This window comes from Thermothielavioides terrestris, chromosome 1 (genome assembly GCF_000226115.1).
Source record: "Thermothielavioides terrestris NRRL 8126 chromosome 1, complete sequence".
In the NCBI taxonomy this organism is placed as follows: domain Eukaryota; kingdom Fungi; phylum Ascomycota; class Sordariomycetes; order Sordariales; family Chaetomiaceae; genus Thermothielavioides; species Thermothielavioides terrestris.
Window position 1 is genome coordinate 6,833,118 of NC_016457.1, and position 15,955 is coordinate 6,849,072.

The window sequence follows — 15,955 nt, forward strand, 5'->3', positions numbered from 1 at the left end:
CCCGTCGAGCTTCAGCAGTCTTCTGGCTCGCCATCCAGCATCTCAGCGCTCCTCAAGGACAACTCGAGCCATTCAAATCACTGTGAACTCATATTACGCCTTACTTGAACAAAAACCAGACGGCAACCTTTAGCCACCGTCATGCCTGCGTTCACGGTCTTCAAGGGTTCCAAGGATGGCGCCCCCAAGAAATCCAGCACCCAGAAGCCCGATCAGCTTGTCGGCGACCAGGTCTTGGTGAGGGTGACAGCATCTGGTGTCTGCGGAACAGGTATGTACTATACACCTACCAGAGTCCAGCATGAACCGTAGTGATCAGCAAACTTTACGTGGGACTAACAACTTCTTTAGACTTGCACTATGTTCGTGATCCCAATCTTTTCTCACTGGGCTCCCTGCGTACCTCCAGTGCCGCTACTAACAAAACTGCAAACAGCTCCAGCAGGATATGGTCCTGGGCCACGAGGGCGTCGGCGTCGTGGAGGCCGTCGGCCCGGACACCAAATACCTCAAGAAGGGCGACCGTGTGGGCTGGGGATACGAGACGGACAGCTGCGGCCATTGCCACGAGTGCATCAGCGGCGAGGAGATCTTCTGCCCGGAGCGGGCCTTGTACGGCGACCTGGGCACGCGGGACCAGGGCAGCTTCGCGTCGGGCGCCGTCTGGCGCGAGGCCTTCCTGCACCTCATCCCCGAGGGCATGCCCGACGAGGCGGCGGCGCCGCTGCAGTGCGGCGGCGCCACCGTGTTCACCGCGCTCTACGACGTCAAGCCCAACGAGGTGGTCGCCGTCATGGGCGTCGGCGGGCTGGGCCACCTGGCCATCCAGTTCGCCGCCAAGCTGGGCTGCCGCGTGGTGGTGCTCTCGAGCAGCGACCGCAAGCGCGCCCAGGCGCTCGAGCTCGGCGCGCACAAGTTCCTCGCCATAACGAAGGAGGAGGGCCTCGACGCCAAGGCGATCCAGGAGGCGGGCGGCGTGTGGCCCATCTCGCGGCTGCTGGTCACGGCGTCGGCGCAGCCATCCTGGGCCACGCTGCTGCCCCTGCTGGCGCCCCATGCGCGCATCTACCCGCTCTCGGTCTCCATGGACAACCTGGTGATCCCCTACATGCCGCTGCTGCTCAAGGGCATCACGGTGCAGGGGTCGCTGGTCGCGTCGCGGTCGGTGCACCGCGAGATGCTCGAGTTCGCGGCGGTGCACGGCGTGCGGCCCATCGTGGAGACGTTCCCCATGACGGAGGAGGGCATCAAGGAGGCCGTGGACAGGCTGGCCCAGGGTAAGGTGCATTACAGGGCGGTTCTAATCCCACAGTGACTGGTACATCGGTTCACTTGCAAGATTTGACTTGGGGGAAGACCCATCCTATGATTTCGAGATTTGAGGAGGGCTAGAATCCCTTTGTACCTACCTTAGACTGGAAGGGGTAGAATCAATTGATCGCGCCAGGTAACCCAGAATGCGCCAATGAAACCAACTTGCACTCAATGCTCGCTTCATTTAATTTGCCTTCTTTTTCTACTGGGCATCAACTTACAGACCACACTTTCCGCCTCCCCTGAACCCTCTCCGTCATAGAATAGCGATTGGGGCGAGGCCTCGCAGTCAGCCCGGCCGCGATGGATGGGCTGCAAGGCAATAAAGGGTCAAGGAGGCCCGAGAAGGGGTATCTGATGAAACACAAAGCGGGACCAGGATGGACGGTCAGTTTCGTTGTTGTAAGCCCAGGCGCTCCCTGGGGAATATCGCAAGGCCTTTTTTCCCACCCAAATCATCTGCCGAGGCTACGCCCGCGCTTCTGCAAGGCTGCCAGCGCCGACCGGAAGCGCCAATCGGTCGCAAATAATGACCGGACCCGGCGGCTGCGAGGCGGCCGAGACGGCAGGCCTTGTTTGAATGGGAAGGCTGGGAGGTGCTGGCGGAGAGGCCTGATTGGTCGGGCGGCTGTGCTTGGAAGCGGCAGTGTTGGCTGCCACTTACACCGTGGCCCCCTGAGCGTGAATGGTTGGTCCGCCGTGTCTGCCGCGCGAGATGCCAGCGGGTCGCCGGGCATGACTTCGGGCCAAAGGGTCAGGACAAAGCTCGCCCTCACGTCCGTAGCGAGCTGCTCAACGAGTAACACCGTGTGCTGGCCAACGCACAAAGACCGGAAGCACCTGTCCGTCACACCCCTGGACCTCTCGTGGCGTACAGCCACGAGGTGCGGCCTATAAAAGACGACGATGTTTTCGCCGTCCTGGGCAGCTGATGGCAATCCAAGTTCCTGTTCGTTGCTCCATACCACCCGTGCGCAACTGAATTTTGTACTCTCGTCTTCGCCCACATCTCAGTCTCCTGGTCTCGATGGCGGACTCCAGCAAACCTGTTTTGAATTCCGCCTGCCCAACCGTCTCGGCGGATGAAAAGCCGCCAACCTACACGCCACAGCAACTCTACGATAAACCGCGCCGAGTCAACGCGGAGGACCTGGAGCTCTACACCCGCGGCGGCTATGCCCCAATCGACCTCGGCCTGACCTTCGAGGCCCGGGGGCACAAGTACACCGTCCTCCACAAGCTTGGCTACGGCCCGTCTGCCACCGTCTGGCTCGTGAGACGCAGCAATGGACCCAGCGGCGCCTGCTCGTTCCACGCGCTGAAGGTTCTCCGTGCCGACCTGAGCACGCCGGAGAGGAATCTGGAGTTTAAGACGATGCAGCGCCTGGAACAGGTGGGCTGGAACTGCCGCGCCCACCCGAACTTGGTCCAGATCCAGGAGGTCATCAACATGATGACCCCGAACGGCTTGCACCGTTGCTACCTCGAGCCTCTCCTCGGCCCTAGTCTGTTTCACCCATCGATTGCCGAGCCGACTAGGAGGCAGCGCCACTTCAGCAGGCAACTAGTCTACGCCGTCAACTACCTGCACGCGTTCGAGGTGTGCCATAGTAGTAAGTGTTTCTGTGATGCTCCAGTTAACACAAATCGCGGCACGCTGACTCGCCCTTTTCAGATCTTTCGCCTGAGCATGTGCTCGTGAAATTCCCCCAGCCATACAGCGGGTCCGAGGAGAATGCCCTGCTCGATTGTCTCGGTCCCGTGGTGAGCGAGGAGATCGTCTCCCGCGGCATCATGCCGGCGGCACACCATCCCCGGGCGGTGGTCGAGCCTGCAAGCTTTTCCGGTTTCGACTACAGCAGTGTGACTGACGTTGCCCTGGTCGGCTTCGGCAACGCGTTCGCTGCCATCTTCCCACCGCCGGTGCTCCGGTGCCCGATCCGCATCTTCCCCGTCGAGGTCCTATTCGGCCACGAACCCTCTCCCAAGAGCGACATTTGGGAGCTCGCATGCCTCCTGATGATGCTTCACACCGAGCCGGACCATCATCTGCACCAGGGCTGCTACGTGCGCCTTGTCTACGACTGGGTGACGTACCTGGGCCCTATGCCCAGTCACTGGCGGGGCAGATACAGATGGGACCGGTACAATACGCTCACCCCGCCGGGCCAGATGCAGCACCAGGACCTGCTGGGTTGGTTCGACGTCGATGGGGCATCGCGCCCCTTGGGCCGCGTGATCGCCGCCAGCGCGTCCCATCTGACCCCGATTGAGCGAGAGGCGCTCGCGGCCTTGCTCCGCGAGATGTTCGCCTGGGAGCCCGAAAAGCGGCCGACCTCTGGGATGGTGCTGTCGCGGCTGCTCCAACTCAAGTGGTAGGGTTTGCCAGAGGGGCGGGGAACATATGGTTCCTTCAATATTCAAATGCCGGTTTGGTTGAAGTTGTTCAGGTGAACCTCTAGTGCAATTCAAGTGTTCAAATGCAGTTGATTGGACATCATGCCTCGCCGTGAGTTGGTGCCGAGCATCCCAATCGAGCTCGCCGTCCATTGCTCTCACACCTTGAGTCCATGTGCTTCCCAGCTCCCGTGGCTTGCCGCAGCAAACCTCGAATACAAAACGATGTAGACACTAAAAGTACACATACTGCATCTCCAGCTTTCCCTGATGCTGTCCAACCCAGGGCCAACACGATCCTGCTCTAATGACGCAAAAGTTAATCAAACCTCCCTCCCAGCTACGAGTGGGCATGGTCCTTCTCCATGAAGACCACCCGAACGGCTGCTGCAACGTCGCAATCAGCGACCAGCACAACCAAGACCTCCGCCCTCAAGCCTGGAGTCAAAGACTCAGCAGTCTCAAAAACTCCCTCACCTCACGCCTGCGCCCGCTGCCAACTGCCAACGACATTAGCACCCCCACCCATGAAACCCATCCAAAATCGCGGCACTTGAGCACCACGTCACGTCCGTGCGATTTGACTATGGTAAGGTAAGGTACCTACCTGCCCAGCTGCAGCGCCAGCGCCGGCGGATAGCCCTGCAGGCACAGCTCCATGCGCCGCGCCTGGTTCCAGCCCGAGATGATGGTGCACCGGCCGTGCGCCGCGGGCTGCGGCTGCGGCTGCGGCTGCGGCGGCCAGCGCGCTGCGCTGAAAGGGTGGTCGCTGCTGTCTGATTCGATGGAGGCGGGCGTCGAGGCGGCGCTGCTGACGGCGCCGTCGTCTGCGTGGATCTGGATCGGATGATTCGCCCGCTGTGGCTGTTGTGGTTGTAGGTGTGGTGCTGCTGGTGGTGGTAGTGATGGTTGGGGGAAGGCAGATCCGTCACGTGGAGACGCGTAAAACGTGTCGAGGGGCGCGGACAGCCGCGTCTTCTTGGAGATGGGCAGGCCGAAGGCAGACTCGTGCCCGTGGTGGTCGTCGCAGCGGAAGCGCTTGCGCGGGTTGTCGATTTCCATGAGCGTGGCCATTGGTGAAGGGTGGGACTGGTTAACGATAACGAGTGTGGTTGGTTCGAATTGCGGAAGAGGATTGGGGGAAGGAGGCGCCCGCGGGTGGACGTTAAAGAGGTCCCGCCAAGACTAATTTCGGCCAATTGTCGGCAATGTTTTTACAACGTTTTTACGCAACCCCGATCGCCAAGGCGTTTGCACTATCGCCAAGGCGTTTAAGCGGTTAGTTCGCCAGGGGTACGGGGGGCAGCATTAGCCCTCCGCTAGTTAGGATTTAGGTTACGGTTAGGATATAGATTATAGTCAGAGTACGGGTTATCCTCGTTTTCTTTATTTTCGATTTGGTTGAGGTATTGTAAAGTTGTTGTTGTTGCGAGTCTTGTGATTTTGCATTGTTGATATTCGAAGTTGTAGCGCCCCGCTCACCCTTGGCGATTTGTAATTACTTGTACGCGGCAGTCTCCGAAATTAGTCTTGGCGGGACCTCTTTAACGACGACCCGCCCGGGGCACGCGACGGGAGGGTTTCATTAACTTTAATGGGTTGCCGTATTCGGTCTAGCTTACCGCGGCTGTTGGCCGCTCAACGCGAGGCTGGGGGGATCTTGCACTGTGCGCTTGTCAGCTGCCACAACCCGGAGATCAGGGACAGCATTCTTACCGCATAACTACCTATTTCAGCCAAATGGTGAGAAAGGCTGAGTTGCACACACTGAACCACGCCCACAAACTGCGTTAACTGTGGTCAATCCTCGCGCCCTGCAAAAGTAAGCTTCATTTAATGTGGATGAAACTGGCAAAAGTCGACGCGAGCCGGATTTGAACCGACGCCTCCGAAGAGATGAGATTTCGAGTCTCACGCTTTAGACCACTCAGCCATCGCGCCTTGACATCAGAGTTCCATCAGAATTTGGGTTGACATGTCTTGATGACGATCCCAAACCTTCGCGGCTTGTTCACCGCAATCAGAGGACAGTGACGTTGTTCGAGACAAAGCAGAAAGAAGTAACGGAATTATGTTTCATCAATGAATCTCGATGACTCTCCACTGGACATAGATGCTGTTCTACCTAGCTGTCGAACGAACATCTGTTCGGTGCTACACTGTCTGAAAAGAAAGAGAAAAAAAGCATACACTTTGAGTGCGAGTACTCCTATCTTCACGCTTGATTGTCATCGAATAGCCAAGCTAGTGCCGTAAACATTCTCAAAAATCAGTAATTCATTATTCATAAAGTCATGAAATATTCTCTGCCATCAACGCTGAAACTTCCCACCCGGTGCTTACCTCAAAACATCGTTCCCTCTTCCGACCAAGAGTAGCACTACATGTGTACTCACTCCAAGCCGAACCTTCTCAGCCTACCGCCCCCGTCAACTCTCTCAACTCACCTCTTCTCCATCACTACTCTTACCTTATCCTTCCCACCCGGCCTATCAAGGCGTCACCGGAAGTCTGTGCCCCCTCATCTGCCTGAGCTCCTGCCACTCCCGCACCTGCTGCTCAGTCAGCGGCTCCACTATCCGCGCGTTCTTCAGCCGCGGGTCGCGCTTGTGCTCGTATGGCCGCGGGTGGTCGTTGGAATTGCTGGCGGAAGGCTTGGGCTTGCTGCTGCGGCAGAAGAGCACCGAGAAGAAGCACATTTTGGATGTAGTGGCGTTGGTTTGGTTTGGTTAGTTTGGGTTGGGTTAGTCGTGTGAGTGGGTATGAGTTTGTGAGCTTCAGCGGGTTTAGTATGGAGGATTGCGGTTGGTGATTTGACTTGTAAGTCAGGGTCTGGTAAGCTGGGAAAGAAGCGCTGATGAAGTTGCGAGGGTAAGTGGAGGTTTTTTATCTTCGCTAGGTGAGCCCAAGGGGAAGGTAACCGCCAGGTTGTGTTAGTGGCGGATCCGTTGTGTCGTTGGATCATCTGGTTGTGTAGAGTTGAACAGGCCATTCAAGAGAGGGGGGGCAAACGTGCCGAGGTGTGGGAGTTGAACAAGTGCTGTGTCAGGGCCACCAAACTTTGAGTGCTCTAATGGTCTAGCCGTCCGACAACACTGGACTGGAATTTGCAAAGCCCCAATGGGAACGGACCCAACGGTGTGTGGTATTGCCTTCTTTTGATTACAACGAGCGAAGTTACTGAACATCACTACTGATCTGCCCGTTATGACATGTACTCGCCAGCAGCACCCACTTGGTGCGAGAGAGAGACAATTGGAGCAGGGAACAAGCGCGGGAGAAGGAGTCGGATAGAAAAACGCAACCTAGATTGTGATTCGCATCGCCAACGGTGAATGACACCGGCCATCTAAATCACAGCCAGACAATCCCGCTATCCAAGCAACATGCCTATGCCCAATGCAGCAAATGCCACCCCTCACTTCTCCGCGGCCTTGACCCCCTTCTCCGGCATGACCAGCTCCCTTAGGCTAAATCGCGTGATGAAGTTCTTCTGCTTCACAAACCAGGCGTTGACGATCTCCCACTCCGAGTTGGGGTCGTCGAGGCGGATCTGGTCAGGTCAGTAAATTATCCTTCTCCTGCGTCTCCAGGACAGGAGAGAAAGGAGGGAAAAAAAAAAAAAAAAAAAAAAAAAAAAAAAAAAAAAAGAAAACGAAAAGAAAAAACTTACCTCAAACCGCCGCAGCATAGTGGGCACCAGCTTATAAATCTCCAGCAAGCTGATATTCTTCCCGATGCACGTCCGACTGCCCATGCCGAAATGCAGCATCGTGCCGTTCATGGTCTTGACCCTGGCCTCATCCTCCTCGCTCCTGACCTCCCACCGCTCGGGCCTGAACGCATCGACGTCCTCGCCAAAGATCTTCTCGTCCCGATGTAGCACCCAGGCGGAGCAGCCGACGATGGTGCCGCCGGGGATTCTCTTCCCCGCAATCTCCAGCCCGCCCTTGGGCACGATCCGCTCCAGCGGCAGGCCGGGCGCGGGGTGCAGCCGGAAGGCCTCCTTGATGCACATATCGAGATAGGGCAGCGTCTGGCTCTCGTGCCAGGTGACGAGCCCCGTCTCGTAGTCGCTGAAGCGGCCCTGGCGGGCGGCGTCGTCGATCTCGGCGCGCAGGCGGGCCAGGGCGGCCGGGTTGCGGAGCAGGAAGTAGAAGACGGAGGACAGCGAGATGGCGGTCGTCTCGGAGCCGGCGAAGGCCATGGACACGGCCATGGTCTGCACCAGCGTGTCCGTCATGAAGTCCGGGCGGGCCTCGCGCGCGGCCAGGAACTTGGACAGCAGGTCGGGCGACTTGCCCGTCGGCGACGCCGACGTCGGCAGCACCGGCGAGCCCTTCTCCAGCTCCGGCAGCCGCTCCGCCATGCGCGCGCGCGCGAACTTGGCCACCGGGAAGGTCGCGTCCAGCAGGCCCCACTCGGAGAGCTTGAGGTAGATCGGGTTCTTGAGGAAGAGGCGGTCGAGGATCGGGATTTGGCCGATCTGGGCCGCGGGTGAAAAAACAAATGACATGTTGTGTTAGTGTGACGGACGCTGAAGGGAAACAAAGGAGGGGGGCAACGCGGGGGGGAAGGGGGTTCTTACCGGCGCCACGTAGAGGAACAACTTGGTGAGATAAGCGACGATGCCGTCGACGTCCTCGTTCTTCTCGATGAAGCCGTGGCGCTTGCTGTAGGTGATCTCGCCGATGACGTCGAAGGCGTAGAACTGCAGCCAGCGGGTGAAGTCGCAGGGGTTCGGCTGGTCGATGTAGAGGCGCTCCGTCTGCTTCAGGAACAGTTTGGTCGTGTTGTCGACGAACGGCTCGTACTGCACCAGCGCCGACATGGCGAAGGCCGAGTTGACGCAGCGGCGGAACTGCATGTGGAAGTCATTGTCCGTGGTGCTGAACAGCGACGGCAGGCTGCGGCCCTTGACAACAGACTGCTGGACGACGTAGAAGTCGGACTTGGGTGGGGGATGGCCAGGTCAGTATTTGGGCTTCCGCCTTGATCCCCCGGATGGGATCAACGCACCTTGATAAAGCCCTTGTTCAGCCCGTAGATGGTCTTCAGCGCCTCCGGGTCGGAAAACGAGAGCGTGTTCGGCCCGAGCCGGACCACGGGCCCATATTTCTTGTGCAGGGCGATGTGTGACCTCTCGGGCCGCCGCCCGTAGACATCAAAGAACCTCCACCAGTCTGTTAGGGAGGCCAGGAACGGCCCCGGATACTTGTTGAGGCCATTGTGGTATCTGTTCCTCAGCAGCCACGCGAGGACGACAGCGGCGCCAATGGCCAGCCAGTGCTGGCTTACAACCTGCACTATTTGGTCTGTTATCATAATGCTCGGGGTCCGACGGGCGAGGCTCTCCTTGTTGAAAAAGGCCCGGCCAGCCACGGGAGCTGGGGGGTGTTGAAAGAAGGATGGTGTGTGGTATTCGTGGTATTCGCAATATCCCGGGCGTGTAAGGTAAGCGAGAGGCTCTTTTATCTACAATATACTAAGCAAAGGGGGGATCGTCCACGGGTGGGTTCCCGCCAGTGCCGAGCTGGATGGGGGTCGGGTCGGGGTAGGCTGCCGAGTAACAGCCACCCGAGAGGAAGGCAGGGCGCATCGAGGAGCAATATATTTTAGAAGCCAATCTCGACAACACGCCTTGGGTCCCTGGCTCGCGGTCCTGCACAAGCGATCCCGGCATCCCACAGCGCGGGTAGATATTACAAGGCGGGCTAGTGCAACCCGGGAGTGAGCTACTGCAGAGTGTGAGCTGTGAGCTGTGAGTCCGGTCGCGAGCACGAAGGCCCTTAGGGGGCCACATCCCGAGTCACACCCGGTCTGATCCCATGACGAAACAGCTCAGCGCAGGATTCCCACCGGTTGTGCCTGTCCAAGCCAGGCTCGGGAGCAGGCAACTTGGTTCCACGTGTGCCTAGGTAGCCACCGCAGCGGGTTGCCGTGGGTGCCACATCCGCAATCCCGTCGAGGAAGCTGGCGAGCACGCTGACGGCCGGCGCCCTCGGCTCGGCAAACGGTCTTGCTGGGGAGGTGTGAGGCGTGTGAGAGAGAGCGCGCGGCGCAAACCCACGTCATTTGGCGCGTCCCAGCAGCTGGACTGCACGAGGCGACGTTGGAACTGTATTGCCGGCCGGCAGGGGTGCACAACCTGGAAGGGTGGTGGGGCCGTGGAGCGCACCCGCTCACAGTGAGGGGGAGGGGCAGAAGGGCCCCAGTGATCCCCCCCCAATATCCATCGGCAGATGTCAGGTCCAATCGCTCGACGAAAGTCCCCCAACCAGCTCTGGGACACCCGCCAGGCCGGCCACGCGGTGGGGACGGCCTTGGCAGCCCGGATACTAGGAGCGAGCGCCAGCGCTGCGAGCGCCCTGGATCGCTGACCCAGTCCCCCACATGGGCGTCCCGTTGGCTTGGGACTGTACATACAAGCTGCGGTTGCACCAGCGCGTTGTCGAATTCGTCAGTCAGGCTGTCAGCTGGTGGACGCCACCGGGCAGCATTCGGGCCCGGCACGGTGACGCCGTTGCTGTCAGGTTATTCTGGAAGCGGCGAGAAAGGATGCCAACGGGCGGCAGCAGGGAGTGCCAATTAGCATGGCAGCAAGCCCAACTCAACCCATCTTGTCCTGTCTTGTCCCGTTCGTCTGGCGTCTGCAAGTCCCCAATCCTCAAAATCACAGCCCGACGAGAGCTGCCGACGCAAACCGCAATCCATGATATCAGCAAGCGCAACCAGCGCGCCAATCGCCAGCGCGGCGTCGCATCATCCAGGCAGCTCCGGACAGCGCATGGTCCCTAAAGTCTGGTGCCTGAAGAACATCGGATAGTGGAACTTCGGCAGAGCAGGGTAAGACCCAAGACCTGGGACGGCGCTCAACCACCCCAACGCAGATCCATGGACGTTCCAAGACCCCCCAAAAAACCGCCCACAGAAATCCCAACTCTCGCGTTTTTCGCGCTGACGGACGAAAACGCGATGGAACGTTGTGTTAGCTCAATAGTTGGCAGACAAGTCCATCGACTGGAAGACAGTGAGTGAGTGGATCGAAGAGAGGCCGAAAACATGTGCCGAGAGCCGGGTTGAGTGGTCTGACTGCCTAGCCGCGCTGCAGCGCTGGAGGCTTGGAAGGGTTTTCGGCAGATGTTATTTGGACGCAAGGAGGATGATTATGTAAGACCTTACCACAGTACAGCGCTGGAGGACCCGTTTCCAACCCAAGGGGGGGAAGCAGGGAGGAAGCGAGCTAACGGCAGCAACCAACAACACGATGCTTGTGAAAGTGAAGAAAATCACCAGATGGGATTGGCAAGAGTCGGGGGGTTTGTGTGAGTGTCTTCCAACTAACAATGCCAGGTCTATCCTATTCCAAAGAGATGATGCATGGATACGGGCGAAAAAAGCAAACCCCTACACCGGGTGCCTGTTACGCCCGTGATGTCCCTCGCTGTCCCATGTCCCAGTCACAAGGTGAGATGCAAAAGCCAACCGCTGTGCCAAGCAATCGGGTATACCGCAGTATGTATGGCCCGTGTACCAGAAAGAAAAATCAAGACAAAACGCCCTGCCTGCTGCCCTCCACGCCCAAGCCGCTCCGACCGATTCACCGTTCTCCTCCGAGATGCGGCCCAAGGTGCAACCCGCCGTGCGCCGCCGCGAACGTCTATGCTTCCGCCTCCGTTTCCTGGGCGCCGTCGCCCGACGGAGCGCGCCGGCAGGCGGGCTAGGGCGAGCCGCCGGGGGCGGGAGAGCAGATGATACGCCGCCGCCCGAGTCAGCCAGGGCAGAGGCAGGCGGGGCCGGCGCGGCCACCGGCGAGACGGCGTTCGGTTTCCCGGCAGCCATCTCAGGACCCGGGTAAGGCTCCGCCTCGAGGCTGTCGTGCCGCAGTCCAAAGGCCAGCTCGAGATCGGGCAAGAACAACGAGTTCGCACGGTGTACGAAGCGGCCGTGATCGTCGGTACCGACCGCAGCCTGCTTTACGGGCCGCCGGGGGCGAGGGGCCGCCGCCGCCGTCGAGGCAGACTCTTCGGCCACCGCCTCCGCGTCCGCCTCGGCGCCAGACGACAGACGACGCGCGCCGGAACCTTCCTAATCCTCCTCTTCCGAGTCGGTATCGCCATCGGGCATCAGCGCGCGGTACCGCCTGCTGGCGAGGTCCTCCTCCAGGCCGCCCTCGCTCTCCGGGTCGACGTAGCCCTCGCCGCCGAGCAGCGACAGGGCGACGGGCAGGAAGACGAGCGCGTGGGTGGCCGCGAACGCGACCAGCGCGACCCACACGCGGAAGTAGTAGATCTCGAAGATCTTGCTGCGCGTGAAGGCCAGCACGGCGACGCCGAGGATCTTGGTGACGGTGATGCCCGAGAAGACGCTGCCGCCGACGTTGGCGAGCGCGGTCCACGCGCGCGCGTCGCGGCCGCGGAACCGGTTCCGGGCGCGCTCCATGAACGTGCGCGAGGGAAACATGAAGGCGCGCGCGACGTGCGCGCAGAACTCGACCGCGATGCCGACGCAGATGATGAGGTTGACCAGCGAAACCGCGTTGAGGCTGACGCGCATGACCGCCATCGCGCCGAGGATGTCGACCAGCGCCATGGCCACCGTGGCGGTGACCACGGCCGCGGTGAGCAGCGAGCCGAGCAGCACCGTTGAGACGACGAAGACGATGGCGCCGGCGGAGCCGAGCAGTGTCGCCGTCAGCGAAACGATGGTCGCGTACTGGTCGAAGAAGATGTAGAAGACCGAGTACGGGAACACGTCGAGGCCCGTGCTGGCGCTGACGTCGTTGGCGATGCGCCGCGCCGAGGCGTAGGCTTTGATGAAGTCTTGCTGGCTGCGGAGGGGCGAGTGGGTGGTGCGGAAGTGGCTGGCGAGGATGGTATCGCGAGCCGAGTCGACAACGACGGCGCTGCCATATGAGGCTTGTCCAGCGAGGGGGCAGTCCTCGTTGGTCGGAGAGGTAAGGAATCTGTTCAGGTATCGGACAAACTCGTCGCCTTCGGGCATGCCGGACAAGGTGATGTTCCACGCCGGATCCCGCCTCCAGAAGCAAGGCTTGCGCCCGTCAACGCAGCACGCCTCGTTGTCGGGATTGAGCCACTGGAAGAAGTCGTCCAGCCAGCCGGCGGTCGGCGATGAGATGTAGGACACCTCCTCACGCTTGCGCTCCTGCTCGAGAATATTCGTGAGCGACAGCTGCTGGCACGAGGTGAACCGCGAGCAGATCTTCTGCTGCTGCTCCCGCTGAGTAGCATTGAACTCGCGCGTGACGAAGTAGACGGGCGGGCCAGCATCAAAGTAATCGTAGAGATCGTTGAAGTACGGGATCAGGTACGAATCGTCGGGAATCGCAACGCGCTGATCCAACCCAAGCTCGACCTCGGGCAGCAAAGCCACAGCAGCGGCGAAGACGCCGAGAAAGATGGCAACGACGGCGGCCTTGGTCTTTTTTCCCAGCAGTCTCGGGGCATACGTCTTGCGAATGAACTGCTGAAGCATGGTCTCGGCCGGCGCGTCATAGTACCGAGCGCCGCTGCTCCCGCCGCTGCCGTTCAGGTGTATCCGCGCCGACTTAACTTGCACGCAGGGGAAGCAGTCCGCCCTGGCGTCCTCGACTCGGATCTGGTTGAGCGTGAGGACCGAGACAAACATGGTCACCTGGAGAACGGCGTTGATGAGCACGGCTCCGGCCGCATAGACGGCGAAATTGCGCACCGCCGGCATGCCGACAAAGGCACCCAGCGCAAAGCAGATGGTCTCGGTGATGGCCGAGAAGAGAATCGAGGGACCCATCCGGCCAAGCGCCCTGGAGATTCTGACCTCGACCACATCGTCCGGGTGGCTGATGTTCACGCGCTCGAACTCGTGGACGATGAGGAAGATGTTGTCGACGCCCACGGCCAGCACGATGAAGGGAATGACGTCGACGATGATGAGGGTCGCCCTCAGGCCGAACCATGAGAAGAGGCCAATGGACGCCGTGATGGACATCAGGACGATGAGAATGCCCACCACGCCCAAGGTAAACTTGCTCTCGACCAGCGCGATGGCCGGGTTGCGAACGAAGTCCCGGAACGACAGCGTCGTGGACCCCAGCGCAATCGACGCGTACAGAAACATGATGATGTAGCTGACGACGATGATCTTGGCATCCGTGTTCGTGGACTTGTTGAGCTCCTGCTCCAAGCTGATCTCGGTCGAGAAGGACAGCCTAAGATTGCGCTCTTTGGCCTCGTCTTGAAGTGCCAGCAGCCGGATTTTGAGAGACTCCTCCCAGTCCATCGCACGGTCCAGCTCGGGTGATCCCTCTTGGTAGTTATTCAAGACCCAAGTAACCGTCATGGCCGTTGCCTCGGCAGGGTCCCCGGACTCGTCGTAGCCTCCAAGAATCATATTGGGCTCTAGCGGCTGGCCATACTCGGGCCGGCAGCTGACGGGCGAGTCAGCACACTCCCGCAGCTTGTCCTTCCAGCCGTCCGGATCAACCGCATCAGGGTCATCTTGGAAATACGCCGAGACTGACTGCACAACGCAAGCGTCGCCAGTCGGCTTGAGGCAGAGATCCTGAAGCTTGCGCCCATATCTGTTGCCTCTGAGGTTTCGTATTTCCTTTTCGACGCCCATCCACCAGAGGAGTGTTTCGTAGCTCAAGACCGGGCCCGGGGCCGAAGAGTTCAGATCGTTGACCAAAAAGACCTTCTCGGTCCGGTAGAACGGGCCAAAATTGGAGTCGAAGAAGGCTTTTTCCTGGGCCGCTGGAGACGCTGGGCTAACCCACAAGCGAGCCGGGTCCTTCTCGATCTCGAAGTGAAACCAGCCGGCACTGAGAAGAAGCACGGCGAGAAAGGTGCTCCCAATGGTCAGGGCCGGAAATCTCGCCGCCGCGTGGCCCAGCCGCGAAAAGGCGGCGTCACACCAGGTGTTGACGACATACGTGTTCTGCGGCCGGTCGAACATGGCCCCGTTCTCGGTAAGATCGCCCTCGTCCTCGTCGTCGCTCGGCGCCGCATCCGTGAGCAGCCTCAACCGCTCGCCCCTGCGCTTCGCATGCCGGCTCCAGACATATCGGCCGGCGACTGCGGTGGCACACAGGAACAGCAGCACGCCGTACGTCAGGATCGACGCGAACGACAAACATGGGAGGACGCCGACGTGGCACGACCCGGCCTCCTCGATAGCTGGGAGTTCGGGGCAGACGGCGGGGCAGTCGATGCAGGCGCAGCGGAAGTTGGGGTCCTCGTCGTTGCACTTCTTCGGCGTCATCGGCAGGGGCTTCATGCTAGGCTCGGGATAGCTGGCGGGGAAGTTCATCTGGAACGGCGAGCCTCCGAAACGCTCCTGGCCCAGGAACTTGAGCAACTGCGTGTGGTTCTTGGCGCCGCCGCCAATCAAGTCCATCGCCCTCGAGTTTGTCGGGCCAAACTTGACGTCCTTGCAGCTGCTGTAGAAGCCCGAGCCGTACTCCTCGGATATCAGCTGGTCGAGCTCCGTCACCAGTGTCTTCCCGTTCTTTTGCATCGTCTTCGTCACGTTGACAAACAGCGACTGGTCCGGCGAGCAGGTGAAGGTGCAGAACATGTTGAAGAAGTTTTCCTTGCACGCAGGACATGACGATATGATCTGGTTGGCCGTCTGGAGGTTGGACTTGAGCGCATCGACCTGCTCGGCGTTGCAGCAGACGGGGCCGTCAGCCCATTTCGGGCCGCAGAGCTCGGTGAGCTGCTGGCGCAGCTTGGCGTCGGGCTCCTCGGCAGGGCCGTTGTCGACGCAGGGCAGCTGACTGCCGAAGAAGCTCTTGGAGCCGCAGTGGCCGCGGATCGCGCAGCGGCCGGGTTCGTGTATCGGCGTGTACGCGACGGCGGCAACAGGCTCGAGCTCAAGCGCCGCCAGCAGCAGCCGCAGGAGCCCGGCCGATGCGGCAAGCCTCGGCAGCTTCGTCATGGTCGACAACACAGCCGCTCAAGCGGCGCGACCGGCGAGGAGTGTTCGATAACTGGTTGATGCGTAGGCGAGTCGATGCTCTGATTCAAAGATAAAAAAGCAGGAAAGGAAAGCCCGCTTAGGGTTGGGATACGGGACTGGATGGTGTTCGATGTTGGGCCGACGTTGGCGGTGGGCATGCTCTGCGACAGTGGCGACCAGGCGACCGCCTGCCTGGCTTGGCGTCGCTGGGTATGCCGTCATGCATCACGTTCGCCCACCCAGGGACTCACAGAAACCGGCTCGCTGATTGGTGAACTCTCCGGGG

The 15,955-nt window shown here is 60.1% G+C and overlaps 6 protein-coding genes and 1 non-coding gene across 7 annotated transcripts; 3 read left to right on the forward strand and 4 right to left on the reverse strand.

The window, feature by feature from the left end:
- Positions 1-141: 141 nt before the first annotated feature.
- Positions 142-1,315, forward strand: THITE_157891 (uncharacterized protein; the record flags this gene model as incomplete). Its single annotated transcript, XM_003650265.1, has 3 exons — positions 142-271; positions 352-362; positions 437-1,315. The coding sequence occupies 3 exons, from the start codon at positions 142-144 to the stop codon at positions 1,313-1,315; spliced, it is 1,020 nt and encodes a 339-aa protein (XP_003650313.1).
- Positions 1,316-2,341: 1,026 nt separating this feature from the next.
- On the forward strand, positions 2,342-3,693 carry THITE_115625 (uncharacterized protein; the record flags this gene model as incomplete). Its single annotated transcript, XM_003650266.1, has 2 exons — positions 2,342-2,927; positions 2,990-3,693. 2 exons carry the CDS (start codon positions 2,342-2,344, stop codon positions 3,691-3,693), a joined length of 1,290 nt encoding a protein of 429 aa, XP_003650314.1.
- Positions 3,694-4,215: 522 nt separating this feature from the next.
- THITE_2109610 (uncharacterized protein) lies at positions 4,216-4,880 on the reverse strand. The gene has a single exon (XM_003650267.1). The coding sequence runs from the start codon at positions 4,783-4,785 to the stop codon at positions 4,315-4,317; it is 471 nt and encodes a 156-aa protein (XP_003650315.1). The 5' UTR covers positions 4,786-4,880; the 3' UTR covers positions 4,216-4,314.
- A 690-nt stretch (positions 4,881-5,570) lies between these two features.
- THITE_t26 lies at positions 5,571-5,652 on the reverse strand. The gene has a single exon. It is a non-coding gene; the product is annotated as a tRNA-Ser (tRNA).
- A 1,621-nt stretch (positions 5,653-7,273) lies between these two features.
- Positions 7,274-9,036, reverse strand: THITE_48349 (uncharacterized protein; the record flags this gene model as incomplete). Its single annotated transcript, XM_003650268.1, has 3 exons — positions 7,274-8,197; positions 8,300-8,662; positions 8,731-9,036. The coding sequence occupies 3 exons, from the start codon at positions 9,034-9,036 to the stop codon at positions 7,274-7,276; spliced, it is 1,593 nt and encodes a 530-aa protein (XP_003650316.1).
- Positions 9,037-10,946: 1,910 nt separating this feature from the next.
- On the forward strand, positions 10,947-11,676 carry THITE_2109611 (uncharacterized protein). The gene has a single exon (XM_003650269.1). It carries the CDS (start codon positions 11,330-11,332, stop codon positions 11,567-11,569), a length of 240 nt encoding a protein of 79 aa, XP_003650317.1. The 5' UTR covers positions 10,947-11,329; the 3' UTR covers positions 11,570-11,676.
- On the reverse strand, positions 11,677-15,843 carry THITE_2109612 (uncharacterized protein). The gene has a single exon (XM_003650270.1). It carries the CDS (start codon positions 15,646-15,648, stop codon positions 11,800-11,802), a length of 3,849 nt encoding a protein of 1,282 aa, XP_003650318.1. The 5' UTR covers positions 15,649-15,843; the 3' UTR covers positions 11,677-11,799.
- Between the last annotated feature and the right edge of the window lie 112 nt (positions 15,844-15,955).

Coding starts and splice junctions, on each gene's coding strand:
- THITE_2109612 (XM_003650270.1), bottom strand. CDS start 15,648: ATGACGAAGCTGCCGAGGCTTGCCGCATCGGCCGGGCTCCTGCGGCTG.
- THITE_2109610 (XM_003650267.1), bottom strand. CDS start 4,785: ATGGCCACGCTCATGGAAATCGACAACCCGCGCAAGCGCTTCCGCTGC.
- THITE_2109611 (XM_003650269.1), top strand. CDS start 11,330: ATGCGGCCCAAGGTGCAACCCGCCGTGCGCCGCCGCGAACGTCTATGC.